The sequence below is a fragment of the Phodopus roborovskii genome, unplaced genomic scaffold, assembly GCF_943737965.1.
Source record: "Phodopus roborovskii unplaced genomic scaffold, PHOROB, whole genome shotgun sequence".
NCBI lineage: Eukaryota > Metazoa > Chordata > Mammalia > Rodentia > Cricetidae > Phodopus > Phodopus roborovskii.
Window position 1 is genome coordinate 28150342 of NW_026126409.1, and position 18905 is coordinate 28169246.

At 44.3% G+C, this 18905-nt stretch overlaps 2 protein-coding genes and 1 pseudogene across 4 annotated transcripts in view; 2 read left to right on the top strand and 1 right to left on the bottom strand.

Moving 5' to 3' along the window:
• Window positions 1-2671, bottom strand: part of Rbpms (RNA binding protein, mRNA processing factor) — a 146614-nt gene extending 143943 nt beyond the window's left edge. Inside the window, exon 1 of one of the 3 annotated variants that reach the window (XR_007834368.1) lies at window positions 2310-2668. Coding sequence is in view for 2 of the 3 variants with exons in the window: in XM_051182261.1 (XP_051038218.1) it covers window positions 2310-2375 (66 nt within the window). In the remaining variant the exon portion in view is untranslated. Of the gene's footprint in view, window positions 1-2309 lie in introns of all 3 variants that reach the window. The other 2 variants (XM_051182261.1, XM_051182260.1) reach the window with 2 other exon arrangements.
• Window positions 1-18905, top strand: part of Saraf (store-operated calcium entry associated regulatory factor) — a 735200-nt gene that overhangs the window by 524444 nt on the left and 191851 nt on the right. The gene's annotated exons all lie outside the window — the stretch shown is intronic.
• Window positions 16201-16992, top strand: LOC127220366 (60S ribosomal protein L7-like; annotated as a pseudogene).

The window sequence follows — 18905 nt, forward strand, 5'->3', positions numbered from 1 at the left end:
GACACAAAGAACAGAGAATTATAATTATAATAAAATTACCTGAATCACTCACAGTTTTCTTTCCCTGCATTTCTATTGTGCTAGCCAGTGCGACGGCAAATGCCTCAATCCCAGGACTCTTAGGCAGGAATTCAGGTTCAAAGCCTGTGTGACTTGGGAAACTGTTTCTAAACAAAAAATGGATAGAGTAGCTAGTGATAGAGTGCTTGCCTGCCATGACTGTGGTCCTGGGTTCATTTCCTAGTACTGGAAAAAAGAAAGGAAACCACAAATAACTAAAGCTCATTTCTCATGGTGTATGTATGTTATACTCTCCCACTAGTGCACAACTTGAGCTCTGCAACCTTCCTATTCCTCTTATTTCTGAAATAACAAATGTTTTGCTTAAAAAAAAAAAAAAAAAAAAAAAAAAAGATAAACACAACTTCTGGAATCACAAGCCATTCCTACCTGACAAAGAACACTCACTCAGTGCAATGAGGCAAAATCAGGCAGATGACTACACCAACACGGTCCATTATTAGATGTGATCACCCCGAGGGGGCCTTAGCAGTGGAAATATCTGCAGCTAAGATGATCAAGAGAAAAATCTGACTTGTCACAATTTTTAGGCAAGTGGGTATGGGATTTGGTGACAAACCTATTGTTATCTACCAAAACCTTTAAAAAAAAAAAAAAATTGGGTGTTTGTTGTTTCCCAAAATCATTTTAAAAGGACCAAACTTTGCTGTTATGAGTTTTTTCCAACTACAACTACCCTGAACAGGATAAAGGAAGAAAGACGGTTTTATAGGATCCATCGTTTAGCATGAATAAGGGTACTTCAGATCTGAAATTAGTTACTACCTGGTTGTGTTTATTAAAGCATGCTAAAATCCCAGCAATTTCGTAAAAGCAAAACGAGCATTTTTTTGTTTAACTTGTCAGGAAATAAACTGAGAAGCAGCCGGAACTTGCAGCTAGCTCCCCGGCTCTGCTCTTATAAAACGGTATAAACAAAACTTCCCAAAGCAATACTTGCTGATGAAATAGATAATTTCTTCAGGTGGGGAGGCAGGTTGTCTGGTTTCTTCAATTCCCTTAACCCTAAAGTGCACCATCCTACAACTGTGGTGAGTAAAATCTTACTCTGCATAGTTTTGCGTAAGCTTAGGTCTCTGTCTTCCCTATTTTAACAGTTCCCATTTTACCAGTGGAGAGTTTACATAGGTCAGAGAGATGGGTGGATGGATGAACTCTTTCCTAATGTTTGGTTTCAGTCTCGATATCTAGTTTGCACACGGTGGGAACATTCTCATCATCTTAACCGCTTCAGAGTCGGTTTAAGTTGTTCATCTCCCTCATTAGGATGTAATTTACCTGTAAGAACACTTTTTATGTTATAGTGGTTTGGGCCGTGTCTGCTTCTGCACACTCAATTCTGGGAGACCTTAAAAAAGATAAATTCAGTTTCTTGGCCCTCCAGATAAACCACCTGCAGGAGTGAAAGTCGGGGCCGGACACCACAAAACCGACAAAATTCCTGAGTCCCATGCACGCCCCATCCACACATATTACTCAAGTGTTTTCAGTAAGAAAGGCACCACAGCCGCAAATCGTTTTAAATCATTCCGAGTGTGCCACATAAAGTTGTGATTTTATTATGAAAACACCCTCCACGCGCCTTTGCTTTGGGGAACCTAAAGCTTTTAGCCCTTGTCTCTCTCTCTCTCTCTCTCTCTCTCTCTCTCTCTCTCTCTCTCTCTCTCTCTCTCTCACACACACACACACACACACACACACACACACACACACACACACACACGATTCCACAGCGTCCAGGTTCGGCGAGGGTCTTCGACTCATCGGAGAAGAATGCGGCTGATGAGTTATCTATTAATCCAAAATGTCTCAGCTAGGAAGACATTTCACCCAGCACTCTAAACACCGAAAGGGAGGGAGGGGAGCTGGGGTCGGAAGTCTTTTAACGAGAACTTTCCCAGAGTTTCTTCCTTCAAATCAACCATGCCTCCCTCCGATTTCCAGCATCAGACGCACAACCCAAATCTTGACCCTCCCCCGATCCCAATCATCTGAGGTCACCCGGGAGTCAGCTCTCGATTCCGCTTTTAACATCCCGGGGAGACAAAGCTGACATTCTACTTTTAAAAAGTCTCGGGAAAGTCCTACAAAGTTATGCAATGGGAGGCACGCGGACGCCCGTGGACACAGCCCCGCGCCCTCCGGACGCCGCGTCCCGTGGCGCACAGTCACCTCCCCCCGCGCGCACCCCAAGCGCCCCGAGCCCCCCAGCCGGGCCCCCTCGGTACCTCCTCCTCCTGGAGGTTGGCCTCGCTCGGGGTGTTCTCCTTCTCGGCTTTGCCTCCGCCGTTCATCTTCCCGGTCCTTCGTCGCCGCGCAGGGCTGGGGCGCGGGGCTGAAGCGAGGGCGCGCTCGCCCGCTTGCTTCCTTTCCCCGGCGGGCGGGCGAGCGAGCTGCGGGGCTGGAGCCGGGCGGCGCTGCAGGGAGCCGGGGCGGGCGGGGACCTCCGAGAGGCCGGGCGAGCCCGGGAGTCCGGACGCGGCCGAGGCGGAGGAGGCGAGGCGGCGGGCGCGGTTGGGACCGGAGCCGCCGAGGGCGCGCTGCTGGCAGGCTCTGGGCAGCGGGGCCGCACGCAGCGCGCTTTCTCTCGCCTTCCACCCTCCTCCCCTCCCCTCCCTCCCCCTCCTCCCCTCCTCCCTCCGCCCTCCCTGGACGTGAGCGGCCGGCCGCAACCCAGAGGGACGCGGCTCGGGACTGCGAAGCCCCCCGCGGGAGGAGGGGCACTGGGCGGAGCGGTCGACCCCAGGCCCTGTTTGGCTGGTGGGGGGGCGAGTGGTTGCTACCCGGGGTCACGAGGCCGAGGGGGACGGCGGGAGGAAGATGAGGTTCGCCCTCTCTCTCCAGACCCCGCGGCCTCGGCGTCCGTGCGGGCCAGTGTGCGTGGGCTTAGAGAGGGGTCGCGAGCTGGGGACCAAGCCCGCTGGGCGCGCGGGGTGGGGGGGACGGGGGACGAACTACTTTTGTTTGCTTGCTTTTCACGACGGATGTGCACTTCAACCCACCCTCCTTGGCAGTACCCGCCGAGACTCGGCGCTTCCCGCGCCGAAAGGTGACAGGCGCGGGAGACAGCCCACCACCGAACCCCACTTTTGCAGAACACCGCTTGCAACCCCACCGCCAGCGCGGGAGTCCAGCGAACCCTCCCTAGTCTTCCTGCTCGCCCGCTATCGCTGTCTAAGGCTTCCGGCCGCCTCTGTTCAGACTCGCACAGCCGGCTCCAGACTGTTCTGGAGTCGTTTTGTTTACTTCACTCTTTGGGGAGCCCCTTCCTGGAATACAAGACCGTGCCCCGTTTATCTTTGTCGCCCCGCCACAACTTAAGCAGGCTGCCTGGAGCATAGTAGGCAAGCACTCCTTATTTTATGTATTGGCTGAGTGTCCCTGCCCCTCAAAGGTCAGGACATTTATCTCTGGAGAATCAAAGCAATTGCCCAACCCCGGGGTGACCGCATAGCTTCCGTTTCCTCATCGGAGAAATGGGAGGAAAAAAAAAAAAATATATATATATATATATATATATATATATATATATATATAATATTATATACATCCCAGGGTTTGAGAGATTATAGGTGGGACAAGCGCAACCCTCCTCACCCAGCACTCATTCTTGCACAATTATGGTTTACAATAGGCGGAAGCTAGCATTATTATTAAGGAAGTTTCCATTTTCCTGGTCCTACAGGACTTTTCCAACAATAGATCCCGTAAACTCCTTTGACTAGTATGGACACTTAAGCCCCCCACTATCAATGGGTTCTGCCTGTCGGAGGAAGTTTGTCTGGCATGCCGCACCAATCACGATTTCTCATTTATGCCTTCCTTGGTTTAACCGTTTATCTCTTTTCTCCCCACTCGACATTCTTTACCCTTTCTGCTTTGAGTGCTGTTGGGGGTGGGGTGGAGGAGGCAGGGTGGGGGTGGGGTGGGAGCTGAAGATAAGGGCCCTGCCTTTAGGCTGTTGAAAGCGGTGTTGTGGAGACAAGATACCCCAAACAACTCCCAACAACTCCAAGGCAACATAATCGCTGAATCCTGGTTCAAATTATAAAAAGCAAGCTGCACGCAACATTTTTCTTTTGCTTCTAAAGGCGTTGTGATGTGAAAATCCATAGTGATACTTAAATTTTAGATAAGTTTTTTTTTTTTTAAGGGATCTGGAGATGTGGAAAATTTCTAAAAGAAAATGTTTTAAGTTGCCCTCATAAAGCCACCGCTCTCTATAGTAATAAAGGTGCCTCCTGGGAGGAAATGAACCGAGAGTCCTTGGAACAGCGGGAGAAAAGGTTCAGAAACAAAGCTACAACAAATCGGAAACTTTGTGTTTTGATTTATTGATTGTGTTGATTGGCAGCTCTTTGCCCGACATATTTTTCATTCAGTTATAAAAGGAACCACGAGGGGGCAATATGTTCCTGTGTTCCTGAGCAATGGCCGAGTGGTGGGCTTCAGTAGAACTAGCTAGCCCTTCTCCCTCCTCCTTGGCTATTCTTGCCTGTTATTGACCGAATACACTCCACAAAGAGACATTGTTTTCCTGAGGCCTGGCAAGGACCCAAGTATGAAAAGACAAGGTAGTCCTTAATGGTTCCAGTCGGGAAGGTTCTGTGGAGAGAATCTCACATCCATCTCCTGGCCAAAAAAAAAAAAAAAAAAAAAAAAAAAAAAGTGGGTTAATTCCTGCTTTTTTGTTGTTTTTGGTTTTTGTTGTCTTGAAGCCAAGCCAGAACTTTATCTTTTGTTAAAAAGTTACCAACCTCTAGTGTAAGAAAAAAAAATTAGTCCTGTGAGAGGAACCTTGTTTGACATATTCATTGTGTTCCCAGCATTTAAACAGTACCTAACACGTTATTTGTAATGAATAAACAGACTGGGCAGTGGTGACCCTTGCCTTTAATCCCAGAGCTCAGGAGGCAGAGGCCATCCTGCTGATCTACAGAGTGAAGTCCTGAAGGTGTGTAAGCATGGTCATTATGGTCACCAGACAGACATTGCCCACAAGAGGACTGAAGAGAGAGATTTAAAGAAATGAAAGGTAAAAATCACACCATTGTATTGACAAAGCAGGCAATAAAGCTGTCAGAGAGCCCAGCATAAGGTATGAGGATGAGATAATATGCCTGGAAGGAAGGGATTTCATTTTCTATCCTTTCAGCAAGGAATGGTATGTACTTATTTGGAAGAAAAATCGAGTAACATATTAACAAAACCCAAGGAAAAATCTGTAAACAGACTTCCACTATTTATAAATGTCATAGCTGTAGAGAAAGAGAAGGTGGGGGATGGGAGTTATATATTCATCCGGCTTTGAGTGGTCTTTATGACTTATTTGCTATTTCAAAGACGAAGTTTCAAGAGAGCTCCATGGTAGCTGAGAGTTGCCAGGCATGCTAGGAATTATAAGACAACAAAGGGAGTTTATATCCCGGAAAAATTGAGCTATTGACCTGGAGACATTTGCCCTCTCTCACCTGCCACCGCTCTACCATATTTTTGCCAGGCGTGCAAGGTTGCATACCAGGTTGAAAGGGAAATATTGTGTACACCTGTAGTTTTCATTACTCACTGTTAGGCTGGCAGTGTTCCTTTTGAGGCTTGCTTTAAGAAATCCAAACCCATAATTATGTCTTAAATGTTTGTCCCTGGGAATTGCAGGCATTAAAAGTCTATTTGGGGGCTATGGGCACTGCACAGAGTTCTGCATCCGTACTAACGTTACTGAAGACAGCTGCAGAATCTACCCTGTGTGTTGTCACTGTTAACTTTGTTGAGCCAAAGTTTGATTGGCTTTTTTTATTCTTAACAACTAGCTCCTGCATCACTTTTCTGCCACCTTCCTTCATGGGTGTTTTTGTAGTTTTGTTTTAGGAGACAGGGTTTCTGTGTAGCCCTGGCTATCCTAGAGTTTTAGAACTCACTCTGTAGGCCAGGCTGGCCTCGAACTCTGCGATCTTGCCTGCATCTGCCTAAGTGAGAGTGCCACCCGCACCCTGGCTATTTTTATTTTTATTTTATTCCTTTCATAGTAGTAAAAAAAAAAAATAAAGTTAGCTTAGCCTCTTAACCATTTAAATCCACAGTTCAGTAGTGTTAGATATATTCACACTTTTACAGCACTCCCTTTTTTTTTTTTTTTTTTTTTTACCACTTCCATGGTTCTAAAACTCACTATTTTCGAGAAATACAAACAGCCACAAGCTGGACCAAACAAGGAAGAAATATACAGATTCCCAGCTTGCAGCTCCAGCCAGTGTCTCAGTGGAGAAGGCCCGTACCAATGGCTAACCTTGCTGAATATGCTGTCTTGAAAGTGAATTCTCAGGGGAGCTATCCCAATTGATGCCACGCAGAAAAAAAAAAATATCTCCAGCAAATGCTGTTCATACTACAAAATTGTTAGCAATTATATATTTTTAAGTGAATATTGTTTTATTGTATCTCTAAGATTTAGGTGGCTTCTAAACAGCAATAAACAAAGAAATATAATTGTGTATCCACAAGTGAGGGGTCCTGCTATAAAACAAAATCAAGGCAATTTAAGGCTTCCGGGTGGTCGGGGTGGTACTCAGTGGAAACTGGAAGAAGTTTCCATCTTGAGGAGTTGGTTAGCAAAAAACACTCTTCAAGGGCAGATTATGACTCTGCAAGCAGCATCTGATTCAGATACTGGAAAAACAATTAGTTAAATTAGCTTGCAGTCACAGGCAAGAGAAACAGTACCCAATGTACATGTGGATCCTGCTGTGGAGATTTCTAGATAGAATGTTGAAAGGCTGGAGGAGTTTTGTTTATTTGTTTATTTATCAGCACTGGAAAATTCAGCTCACACCATGCAAAGTGAGCATTTACTGCTCAGCTGTATCCACAGCCTGGAAGGTTTATTTTATTTTATTTTATTTTCTACATTTTGTTTTGTTTTGAGACAGGGTTCACTCTGTAGACCTGCAACTCACTGTGTAGAGCAGGCTGGCCTCAACTCACAAAGATCTGCCTGCCTGCCTCTGCCTTGGGAGTTTTCCTCATTTTTAGTTATGTTCATTTTACAAAAGGATGGGGTCATGCCAAACATTTTCATGCATGTATCTTATGGACTTTGTTTGTGTTCACCCCTGAATTAACCTGTCTTCCCCCAGCCAGCTCCAAAAAAATAAAAAAATTTAAAAAAAATCAATCAATCAAAAAACAAAACAAACAAACAAACAAAAAAAAAAACCAAATTATCTCTTTCCTTCTTCCTCCTGGCCAAATATGAGTATTTCGGAGACAATTGAGACAATTGATCAGTATGTACTTTAAAATCCTGCAACTATGGCTTCCTTCCATGGTAAGTTCACAGCCTGAGACAGCTGTAGTACAGAGACCTCCTAGCAATACTAGCTAGCCCACCCGCTGTGCTATGGGCAACATGCTGAGCCTCAGGGCTGCATAGATAACAGGTGTGACTCCATGCAGCCCACCTGACTCCTGCTTTTCTGTGTTCATACCTGTGTTGTCTATCGATTCTTTAGTGTCCGTTCTGTTCCTCGTATCTAATCAGGGTGATAGGACCAAGAGGTGGGGTCTAGTGGGGATTTCTGTTTATTAGAGACATACACTCTGAAAGTGAGTTGTAGAACTCCATTAACTTTCCCTTTCTGACTCTTTCACTTCATAGTCATGAGAAGAGCAGCTTATACTGCCCCACATTTCCACCATGATACTGATTTTTCCCGGGTTCAAAAATCAATGGCACCTATTGATCATGGACTTTTGAAATCATGAACTGAATAAACACTTTTTTATTCATATAAAGAGATTTTGAAAGAGGAACTCCTCCATTATTCCATCTGACTTCAGAAAAAAACATAAGCCAAAAATTGTGGAGGTTAAAATAAAGCATTTGCTGGGCAGTGGTTGTGCAAGCCTTTAATCCCCAGTACTCAGGAAGCACAGGCAGGCAAATCTAAATGAGTCTGAGGCCAGCCTGGTCTACAGAGTGGCTTCCAGGACAGCCAGGACTACACAGAGAAACTCTGTTGTGAAACAAAACAAACAACTTAATTAAACAAGTAAAACGTTCTCACTCTTAGCTTCTTCAGACAACAAAACTTTCAGAATGAAAAGTTGCCTAGGAACAAAGGTCCAATCAGATGCTACCAGGAAACCAACCATGCGTGGCCATGGGTAAATTTGGGTACAAGGATGTTGTTGGAGGACATTCTGGTAGGCAGCCTCCACAGAAATCCATAGTCACCTTTTGGTAATTGCACTCTGTGTAATCTCCCCTTTAGTATCAGCTGGATTGTCTAGCCTAGTGCACAGCATGACACAGTGTGTTTTCCATGCCCTTCATTGCTCTCACTTGCTGCCTTTGATGAAAGCCAGCTGTCATGAGATAAATGCCCAAGGAACTGTGGAGGCCTCCATCCAAGAACCAAGGAAGGAGGAGCTTCCTTAAAGTTCAGCATCCTTCATCTCTTCCGGAACTAGTCCTGCCAGCAACTGTTTGAGCAAAGATGAAAGTTGGTTTTCCATGAGTCTATCTGTGACACTTATTGTGAACAAGAGGCCCGTATCCTCCCCTGAATTCATATTATAAAACTCTAACCTCCAAGATGATGATATTGGAAGTAAGCCCTTCAGAAGGAATTAGATTTAGATGAGGTTGGAAGGTGTCTGCTCCATAGTGGAGTTAGTGCTCTTATAAGAAGAGAGAAAGTTGTTTAAATCTCTCTCTTTGTTCTACCTACCTACCTATCTACACACACACACACACACACACACACACACACACACACACACACACACAATGTTTTTGTCTCACAGAGGGAAAATTTGACCATCTGCAACTATGAAGGCGGCCCTACCAGGAACAAAATTAAATTGCACCTTGACTTTGGCTTTGCCATTCACCAGGTGTGTGAGAAATGAATACTATCAGAGCCACCCAGTATGTGGTACTTTCTTATCACAATCTGCATTAAGATAGCAATTGATAAAAGCAATAGGGTGATACCATAATTAATAGCTAAAACTATGGAAATAGCTCAGGACTAATGGGTAGATAAGAGTTTTGATTGTATATACAATAAAAAGACCACGATTTCGTGAAAGGGTTATCAAAGGCTGACAAAGAAGAGCAGAGTGCTATTAAAGTTCTGTCAGTCATTTTAGAGAACATAGAAGAAAATGTTAACAGAACATTGAGATAAACCTGGTGGCGCACACCTTTAATCACAGCACTTGGGAGGCAGAGGCAAGAGGATCTAAGTGAGTTCAAGGCCAGCCTGGTCTACGAAGCAAGTTCCAGGACAGACTCCAACATTACACAGAGAAACCTTGTCTCAAAAAACAAACAAAAAAACTAACAACTGTGCCCTGAAATGTGCTATGGAAGCAAGGACTTTCAAGAGTGCAATTATGAAACTGGACATTTAGCTTCAGAGATTTCTAATCGAAGTGTTGAGGAAAGTAACTTTGTGAAGCTGGCAAGATGGCAGTGGGTGCAATGCATGCTGGGTAAAGTAAGGGCTTGAGTTTGAGTCCCACTAAGGAGGCAGGGCTAGGTGTGAACACACCCCACTGGCAGATGCAGAAGGGCAGTGACTGGCAGATCCTCGGAGCTTAGCCCACAGATCTTAACCACTGGTGAGTTCAGGTTTAGTGGAGAGGCCCTGTCTCCAAAAACAAACAATGGCAACAGAAACAAGTACTGGGCATGGTGACACACACCTTCAACTCTAGCAGGTGGGGACACGTAGGTGATACACTTTAATTCTAGCAGTCAGGCCAGCTTTGTCTGCTTGATGAATTCAGGCTGCTGGGGCTGTATAGTGAGGCCACGTCTCAAAGGGACATAAATGATAGAATAAAACATAAAAATAAATGATAAAGTACAAATAAAGATGACCAGAAGGCAAGACAGACACCCCTTGCCAAAGGCAATTCGAAGGTCATTGGAGCTGCTTCTCATTCACTGGCTGAGGGATGAAACAGCCTGTGTAGGGGAGGGTCACTGATGGAGATGTCTGAAATCCACTTCAGTGGGCTCCTGAGAACTGAACAGACAGAACCCATGACATAACTGGACCCCAGTCTCCAGAAGGCTGGACCACTACCTCTTTGGTCAGTAAGGCAGATCATTGAACCAAGAAAATTTTGATTTGTCTTTTTTTTTTTTTTTTTTTTTTTTTTTTTTTTTGAGATAGGGTTTCTCACCTGGTTCACCTCCAGGCTTTTTTTGGGGGGGGGGGGCTCAAAACAGTTTTTCTGTGTAGCCCTATCTGTCCTGGAACTCAATCTTAGACCAGGCTGGCCTCTAACTCACAGAGATCCACCAGCCTCTGCCTCCTGAGTGCTGGGATTAAAGGTGTGTGCCACACTGCCTGGCTCACCTTCAGGCTTCTTCAGGATTTCTAAGGATCACATTGAAATAGAGACTATTCATAATGAGAAGTAGCTTCAAAACCCACCTTTACAGCCAGAACGAATCTGTAATTGTTGGCTGCTTCCAAAGGGAAAAATGACTCAGGAGACAGAGCAGTGAACCACGCACGGAGCATCATTCTGAAGAGCAGGAGAGGCCTAATTAAAGAACTGATATTACTGAACTAGCTGAATTGCAAAGTACCTTGGGGTAGTGTCTTCCACGTCTCTCCCCTTTTTTTCCCTGACTCCCCAGTCCCCTTTTTCAGACACAGTTTCCCTCAAACTCACAGTCCAGCTACTTCAAGTTCCCAAGTGCTGATTACAAACATGCATCATTACATGCATCATTACATTCGCCCACTGCATGCATCATTAACACGCAGGCACCACGTGCCCAACTCTCTCTTTTTGCACTAAAGTTTCTATTAAGTATTTTCCATCCTTATTGTATTTTTTGGTGTTGAATGTATAGAGACCATCATTTTATCTTTTTAGTTCCTGGTATCCCAGTCAAGCAATCTGATAATATGTGGCTCCCTGGGCTCCTGCCATCTGCAAACAGAGATCTTAGGACATAGTTGGCAGAGCTGAGTCAAGGAGTCGTGTTTGTGCTTGGACTTGACTTAGATGATGTATTTTAGACCAGGGATTGGTGAATATTTTCTGGGTATTAAGAGTGAATAATTTTAGGCTTCACAGGACACATGTGTAATCCCTATTGTGTAGTCTTCTCTGTTTTCACAACCTTTTAACAAATATAAAAGCCATTCTTATTCCAGGGGCTATATAAAAATAAGCCACAGGATAAATTTGACTTTTGGACTGTAGTTTCATCGTTCCTGGCATAGATTAAAAACTGATTTTTTTTGGGGGGGGGGGAAGGGGCTGAAGAGATGGCTCAGCAGTTAAGAGCACTGGCTTCTTTTCCAGAGATCCTAGGTTCAATTCCCAGCACTCACACAGCAGTGGATAACTGCCTATAACTGCAGTTTCCGGTGATCTGACACCCTCACATAGACATACACACAGGCAAAAGAGTCCACCTGGAGTTAAATAAAACTGATTAATGATAGAATGAGCTACACTGATGTCTTGAAGAGGGGGTAAATGATTTCCACATGGGAGGGCCATTCATTGTGGTCATAGAATGGGCAGTGATAGCTAGTCTTCCAACACAGTTCCAAACAATTCACCAAAACATATATGTGCATGTCCCTGTTATGACACACACTTCACTCTTGGAGGCTGGAGAGACAGCTCAGCAGTTTAGGACACTTGCAAAGGAACTTGCTGTTCCCAGCACCCACATCAGTCTCACAACTGCCTGTAACTCCAGTCTCTGGGGACCTGATCTCCTGCACATGATACATATAGACAAGAGATAAATCTGTTTTTGTTTTGTTTTTAAAGAAGCAGGGCTAGAGAGACTGCTCAGTGGTTAATGTTGGAAACTGGCATTCTGCAGACCCCACCCCCTAAAAGGCGGGACATGCATGCCCAATGTGGCCACATCATGGCTATATCACACACCACAGGGCTGTGAAAGGACTCAGTACAAATGTGCAAGTTTCCCCTTTTAAGCAAGCACCCCCCACTCTTTCACTCTCTCTTCTGCTCCCAGTGTCTCTATGTCTCTTTACCTCTTTCCCCTTCCTTCCCCATCCCTCCCCTTTCTAATGAAACTTCTCACTCAAGCTGTCTGCCTGGTGTGTTTGTCCCTATCACCCTCCCCTGCCATGGAACCCTGGATGATCCCCCCACTCGAGGACCCCCCCCCCACACAGCTTTATCCTAATTGTAACAAAAGAACAACAGTTAAGAACACTGGTTGCTCTTCTAGTGGACCTGGGTTCAATTCCCAGCACCCACATGGCAGTTCACAACAGTCTATAACTCCAGTTGCAGAGAATCTGACACACTCGCATGGACATGCATGCAAGCAAAATACTAATGCACATAAAATTAATTAAAAAAAAGAAAAGTGGAACTTGGTTGTTTCTCCTTAAAGTTAAACTGGGCCTGTAAGTACTTTGCCCAATAGAATGTAGAGAAAGAGGCATTCTAAAATCCTGGCAGCTTCTGTTTCCTTCATCCTGGAACTAAGCTTCTCCATAATGGAGAGCCCAGGCAGTCACCTGGAGAGGTCTGCACGCAAGAAATTAGAACTTTTGTTGTGCGATGTTTTTGCTCTTACTCTTTTAGCTCTTTTGAGGGGCCCACCCCACCCAGGGGCCCAAGGGCCCACCCCACCCAGGGGCCCAGCTCCTAAGTAAATCACACGCAGAGGCTTATTCTTAGTTATGAGTGCTGGGCCTTAGCTTGCTTGTTTCTAACCAGCTTTTTGTATCTTAAATTAACCTGCCCACCTTTTCCCTCTGGATCTTTATCCTTCTTTCATTCTGTGTCTTACTTTCCATTTTTCTCCATTGGTGGCCGGATGGCTGATTGGCTGAGCCCCTTACCTCCACCTCCCCTTGTTCTCTTTTTATTTATTCTCTCTGCCTGCCAGCCCCACCCAACCTTGTTCCTACCTTGCTATTGGCTATTCAGCTAAAACCAGGTGTTTTAGACAGGCACAATAACACAGCTTCACAGAGTTGAGGAAATACAGCATAAACAAAAGTGGCACACCTTAAGACAATATTTTACCACATAAGACCCCATCCCTGTCCCCAGGACTTCATCCACTGGTCCACCTTGTCAATCCACCATCTTGGAGGCACCGCCCAGCTGAGACACCGAGACAAAGTGACTGCTCAAATTTCTGTCTAAATTGTTTTAAGCCACTAGGCTTTGAGGCAGTTATTTATGTAGCAACAGTAGACTGAAATAATGTAAGCAAGGCCCTGGAAATCAGAAATCACTGGGCATTTTCAGGCACCTAAGCCTGACAATAAGAAAAATGAGATCTATAAAACAACAAATGCTATTTACGGCATTAAATTTCCTCAGAAGGACAACAAAGTGTGTGTGTGTGAGAGAGAGGAAATATGCACATAATCTTTTCAGAGCCTTAATAGAAATTCTTAAATGTATGATAAGTGAAAAAGAAAACAAAAGCAGATCAGGTGTGGCTGCTGAGTAGCTAGCAAGCAATGTCATGATTAAGTGACTTTCCCTTCAAAATACCACCTGTGATTTGAATTTGAGCCCAGGGAAAGGAATACATCGTAAATGTTTCTGAGAAACCAGTCAGGTGGCAAATTTACAAAACTGAAATGTCTACAGAGAATCCACAAGTGTTAGGAGATAAATTTAACTCATTTAGTCATAAAGTACTGCCCTTCAGAGAGAGCAGTTAAGAATCCATCTTGAGGTGGATTGAAGGGAAACAGGAAAAAGCTGGAAACACGCACAGCATGGTCCGTGGATGAGAACTGATGGAGAGATGGTGTGATAGTTCATCTTCTCAACAGATTGAGAGATGCCGAGAAGGTTGGTAAGCTCACTTCTGAGTGTGACAGAAAAGCCATTTCCTGAGAACTGAAGGAGGAAAGACCCACCCTGAGTGTAGGCTGGACCATCAGATAAGCTAGGCCTCCATGGAATAAGAGTAGACAGGAAGCAATGCAGCAACTTTCAAAACAAAAATGGAGGCAGAGGAATTATGGGATATAGAACTACAAGTTCTGTAACTCTAGTTCCAAGATCTGAAATCCCCACACAGGCATACTATGCAGGTAAAATATCAAAACACATAAGAAATAAAATGAAAAGAAACAAGTAAAAACTTTGTGGTTATGATATCAGCATGTATCAAAAGATCACACGACACTGCATAAATATACTTTTGGCTTGTATGTGCCAATTAAAGTAAATTTCACTTTTTGGGGAAAAAAAAAACAGGAAGCAAAATTAAAAAAAAAAAATGTGTGGAGTCAGGTGGAGTCAGTTCTCTGTCCTTCTGCCCTCATGATGTGATGAGTTCCAGGGTTTGAACTCAGGTCAAATGCATGACTGGGCGGAAAGCACCTTCACCTACCTCTACCAATCATCAGACCAAAGGGGTGATCCACTGAACCTCAAGACTGCTCCCAATTGCAGTGAGCTCCTGCCTCCTCCCTAGTGCTGGGATTAAAAGTGTGGGATCAAGTACTGAGATTACCTTTATGTGAGCTCTGTTTCTCATTTAAATTGAATCAATTTTGTGCAGCTCAGGGTGGCCTGAGTGCTGGGATTAAAGGTGTGTGCCACCACAGCCTGGCCTCTATGGCTGTGGCTTGCTTTGCACTCTGATCTTCTGACGGGCTTTGTTTGTTAGATCATAAACAAGATATCACTACATAAATAGTTGTGTGCATATTTTCTTAATGTTGTAAAGACTTTTTGAGACAGCATATTGATGTATTAACTCATACTGAGCTACAAACTCACAATCCTCCTGCCTCTGCCTCCTGAGTGCTGCCATCCTAGATGAGCACTACCACACCTTGCTCCCTTGAGATTATTCTGTTCCTGTGTCCCACAGACGGCTATTAATCACTGTGGTGAGGACTTAGAAAACAGTCGGCAACAAGACAGATGCTGACTAGCAATGGCCAGGCAGATTATTAAACAGATATATGAAGAAATGTGTGCAATCATCACAGAAGTCCAAAATTCTTGAGAGTTCAAAAAGATGGCAAAAACACAATCTGGGAAGAGACCGCAGCAGCTCTCAGAGGAAGTAACATTACACTGAGTACAGAAGGATGAATGGGCAGTAGCTTCTAGAGGATGTGATGTCATATGAAGTACAGAAGATTGAAAGGGCAGGCAGATGGAGCCTGTTAAGGGAGGTTTGGCTGGTGACCTGAAACCACCAGAGAGAAAAGTAAATAAATAAATAAATAAATAAATAAATAAAAATGAAAAGTTGGTGAGAGATGAGCTTAGAGAAGAGAGGCTAATTAGTAAGCGAGCAAGTTGTAGGAGGTTGCCTGTACTTACTAAGGCAGGACTCAATAGTTTTCAGCTGTAACAACACAGAATGTATGCTTTAGCTACTTTGTCCTTATTGAGACAAAACACCTAATGGAAACAACCTGAGGGAGGAAAGATTTCTTTGTTCTTTTGTTTAGAGAGTTAGGGTCTATTTCTTGGGGAAGGTATGATGAGGTGACTAAGTTCACAGTGGTGGCGGCACACATCATAGCAGGTCGGAAAGAGATAGGAAGTAAGCGGTGATAACTATGTTCCCAAGGATTTGCCCCTCCACTCCCACCCGGAGTGACCTGTTCTGCCAGCTAGGTCTCACCTCAACTGTCCACACGTTATAAAATAGTATTACCAGCTGGGAACAGTGCTCAAAACATGAGCCTGTAGGAGACATTTCAGATTCAAACTGAGGATTTGACAGTGATACAATAGGGACCTGCAAAAGGAAACTTTATTAAATGTCTCAAATGCTGAGCAGTATGCCGCCCATCTTGCTTCATTGTTTCTTTTCATGCCGCTCCTTTGAAAGTGTGGCTACCCCTCATGACCACGTGATCTCTCTGTCCTGGTCCTAAGATTGCTACAGTTCTGAGCCTGATAGCTACAATTGTGTTCAAATGCATTTAATTTATCTAGGCTAGCAGCACACCCTGAAGAGCCAGATGCTCTGGAGTTTGAAGCAGGAGAATTGGTAGAGCCCAGGAGTTTGGGGCCAGCCCAGAAAACATTGTGAAACCCTGTCTCAAAATTTCAAAATGTAGCCTTCCCCCCCACCAGCCCCCACTGGAAGGAGCCATGGAGGCCCAGTCGGAGAAGAAAAAGAAGGTTCCTCCTGTGCCAGAAACCCTTAAGAAAAATCGAAGGAATTTCATGGAGCTGAAGGTGAAGCGCTTTCGGACAAAAGTCTGCACTGAAGACACTCCAGAAGGCACGGAGGAAGCTCATCTATGAAAAGGCAAAGCATTATCACAAGGAATACAGGCACATGTACTGGACGGAGGTTCGCATGGCTAGGATGGCAAGGAAAGCTGGAAACTTCTATGTGCCTGCAGAACCCAAGCTGGCAAATTCGTCATCCGAAGCCAAGGTATCAATGGTGTGAGCCCAAAGGTCCGCAAGGTGTTGCAGCTGCTCCTTCTTCGTCAGATCTTCAATGGCACCTTTGTTAAGCTCAACAAGGCTTCGATTAACATGCTGAGGATCGTGGAACCATACATTGCATGGGGGTTCCCCAACCTGAAGTCAGTAGACGAGCTCATCTACAAGCGTGGCTATGACAAAATCAATAAGAAGAGAATTGCCTTGACAGACAATTCCTTGATTGCTGGGTCTCTTGGTAAATACGGCATTATCTGCATTGAGGATCTGATCCTTGAGATCTACACAGTGGGGAAACGCTTCAAGGAAGCCAATAATTTCTTGTGGCCTTTCAAACTGTCTTCTCCATGGGGAGGGATAAAGAAAAAGACCACTCACTTTGTGGAAGGTGGCGATGCTGGCAACAGGGAAGACCAGATAAACAGGCTTATTAGACAGATGAACTAAGGTGCTGCCTGTGGTATTTTTGTAATCTGGTCAATTAATAAACAGTCACAGCTTGGCAAATTGAAAAAAAATTCAAAATGTAATTACTTAATTTCTGTGATGAGAAAAATGACACACAGTCTTAAGTTGTGTCTGGCATGCCATCAATGAATATTTGTAAAATGAGTAAAGCCCATAACTTTATTTCAACATCTTTTCTTAGGAAAAAAAAGAAAAAGCAAACATGCAACTTTTGCTAAAACATAACATTTAAAGGCCAAATGATGATGCAGCCTCATTCTGATACTTTCATTACATGTCCTCACACCATATTCCAAACACATGAACACCATCATAGGCAGAGTAGATGGCTCTTTTTATAAATATGATGCAAACCTGCTGACTTGTCTTTCAAATTTAATGGAACATCAGTTAAGCATTCTAGAAAATCCTTTTCAAAAAACATTATTTGCTACAGCTGTCTAGAACTTATTTTCATTGCTAAACTTGGTTTCTGGATGGCCCAGTCTAAAATTGGACTTCTTGTCTCTAGTCCTAGACTGTAAGCTGGTGTGGCTCCCTGCATCTCAAGAGCAATCTTTTATTTCATTTTTGTTTGTTTGTTTGCATGCTTGCTTGTCTTTTGAGATAGGGTTCCTTTTTGTAGTCTTGGCTGTCCTGGGACTCTCTCTGCAGAGCAGGGTAGCCTCAAACTCACAGATACACACACACACACACACACACACACACACACACACACACACACACACACGGAAAGAGAGTTTGAGCTATAGACACAAAATAAAAAAAAAAGGGGTTGAGATTAGTTATTTGTGGTTCTTCCAAATGAACCTGTGTCATGAAATTACACTGGATTTAGAAGCAGGTGACGTCCCCATTGTGTTCCAGCAGTATTTACTTTGCAGTGGCATTTGTTGGAACTTAGATGCAGTTTCCTTATTTGGGGATTGGGTTTGTGGATTACTGCTTGCCTCTAGAGCAGAGCTGCTATCTAGACTACCCAAGAGCCTGCACAGTACCATTCCTATTAGTTACTGACAGGCTTATGTTACCCTGTCTGGCTTTCTGTAACCCTCCTGCTCCGGCCTTCCAAACAGCAAGGACTGTAGGCACATTCTACTATGCCTGACTAACACAAACTTATTTTAACAGTACAAACTTAGTGAGTAGGTAAGTTGCCAGTTCATAAGCCCCTTGATTGATATGTTTGCACATGACCACTCATGTGAAATAAACTTTCCATAAGTGATGTCTCTACTGGGCACCATGCAGTGCTAAAATAGAGTCTGTCTCTCTGGGGAGCAGTTCAGTCAAGGGCATAGTGTGCCTTCTTAATGGTGGAGTACAGGCTTCCTACTGAAAGGGATGCCCTTCACTTGAAAAGGCTACAAAGGATGATCCTCACTTTAAAAAACCCTTTTTCTTGCTCCTTGTTCCTCTCTTGAGCCCAGATTTCTCCTCCTATTTATTCTCTCTGCCTGAAAGCCCTGCCTGTTTCTCTCTATCACTCAGCTCTTTATTAGACCAATCAGGTGTTTTAGACAGGCAAAGTAACACAGCTTCACAGAGTTTAACAAATGCTACATTAAAGAATGCAACACATCGTTGCATCATTAAACAAATGTCCCACAGCATAAACACAGGTAACACGTCTTAAATTAATATTCCACATTCCACAGGATGTGTCAGGTGTGGCTAGGTGCCTGTAGAGACCAGAAGAGTGTTGAATGCCTTGGATCATGGAGTTCTAGGCACCGCAGGTTCCCAGCACCAAACCATTGCTCTAGCCGCTCCCATGTTTTTTTTTTACTTGAGATAGTCTTGTTTTATAGCCCAGGTTGGCCTTGAACTCATAGTAATCCTCCTTCCTTGTGGTGGAGGCACCATCAGACGTGGCTGTTTGGTGAGGATGTTATTTTCAGTTGAGACCGGAACAGGAGAAACCTGTGCTACAT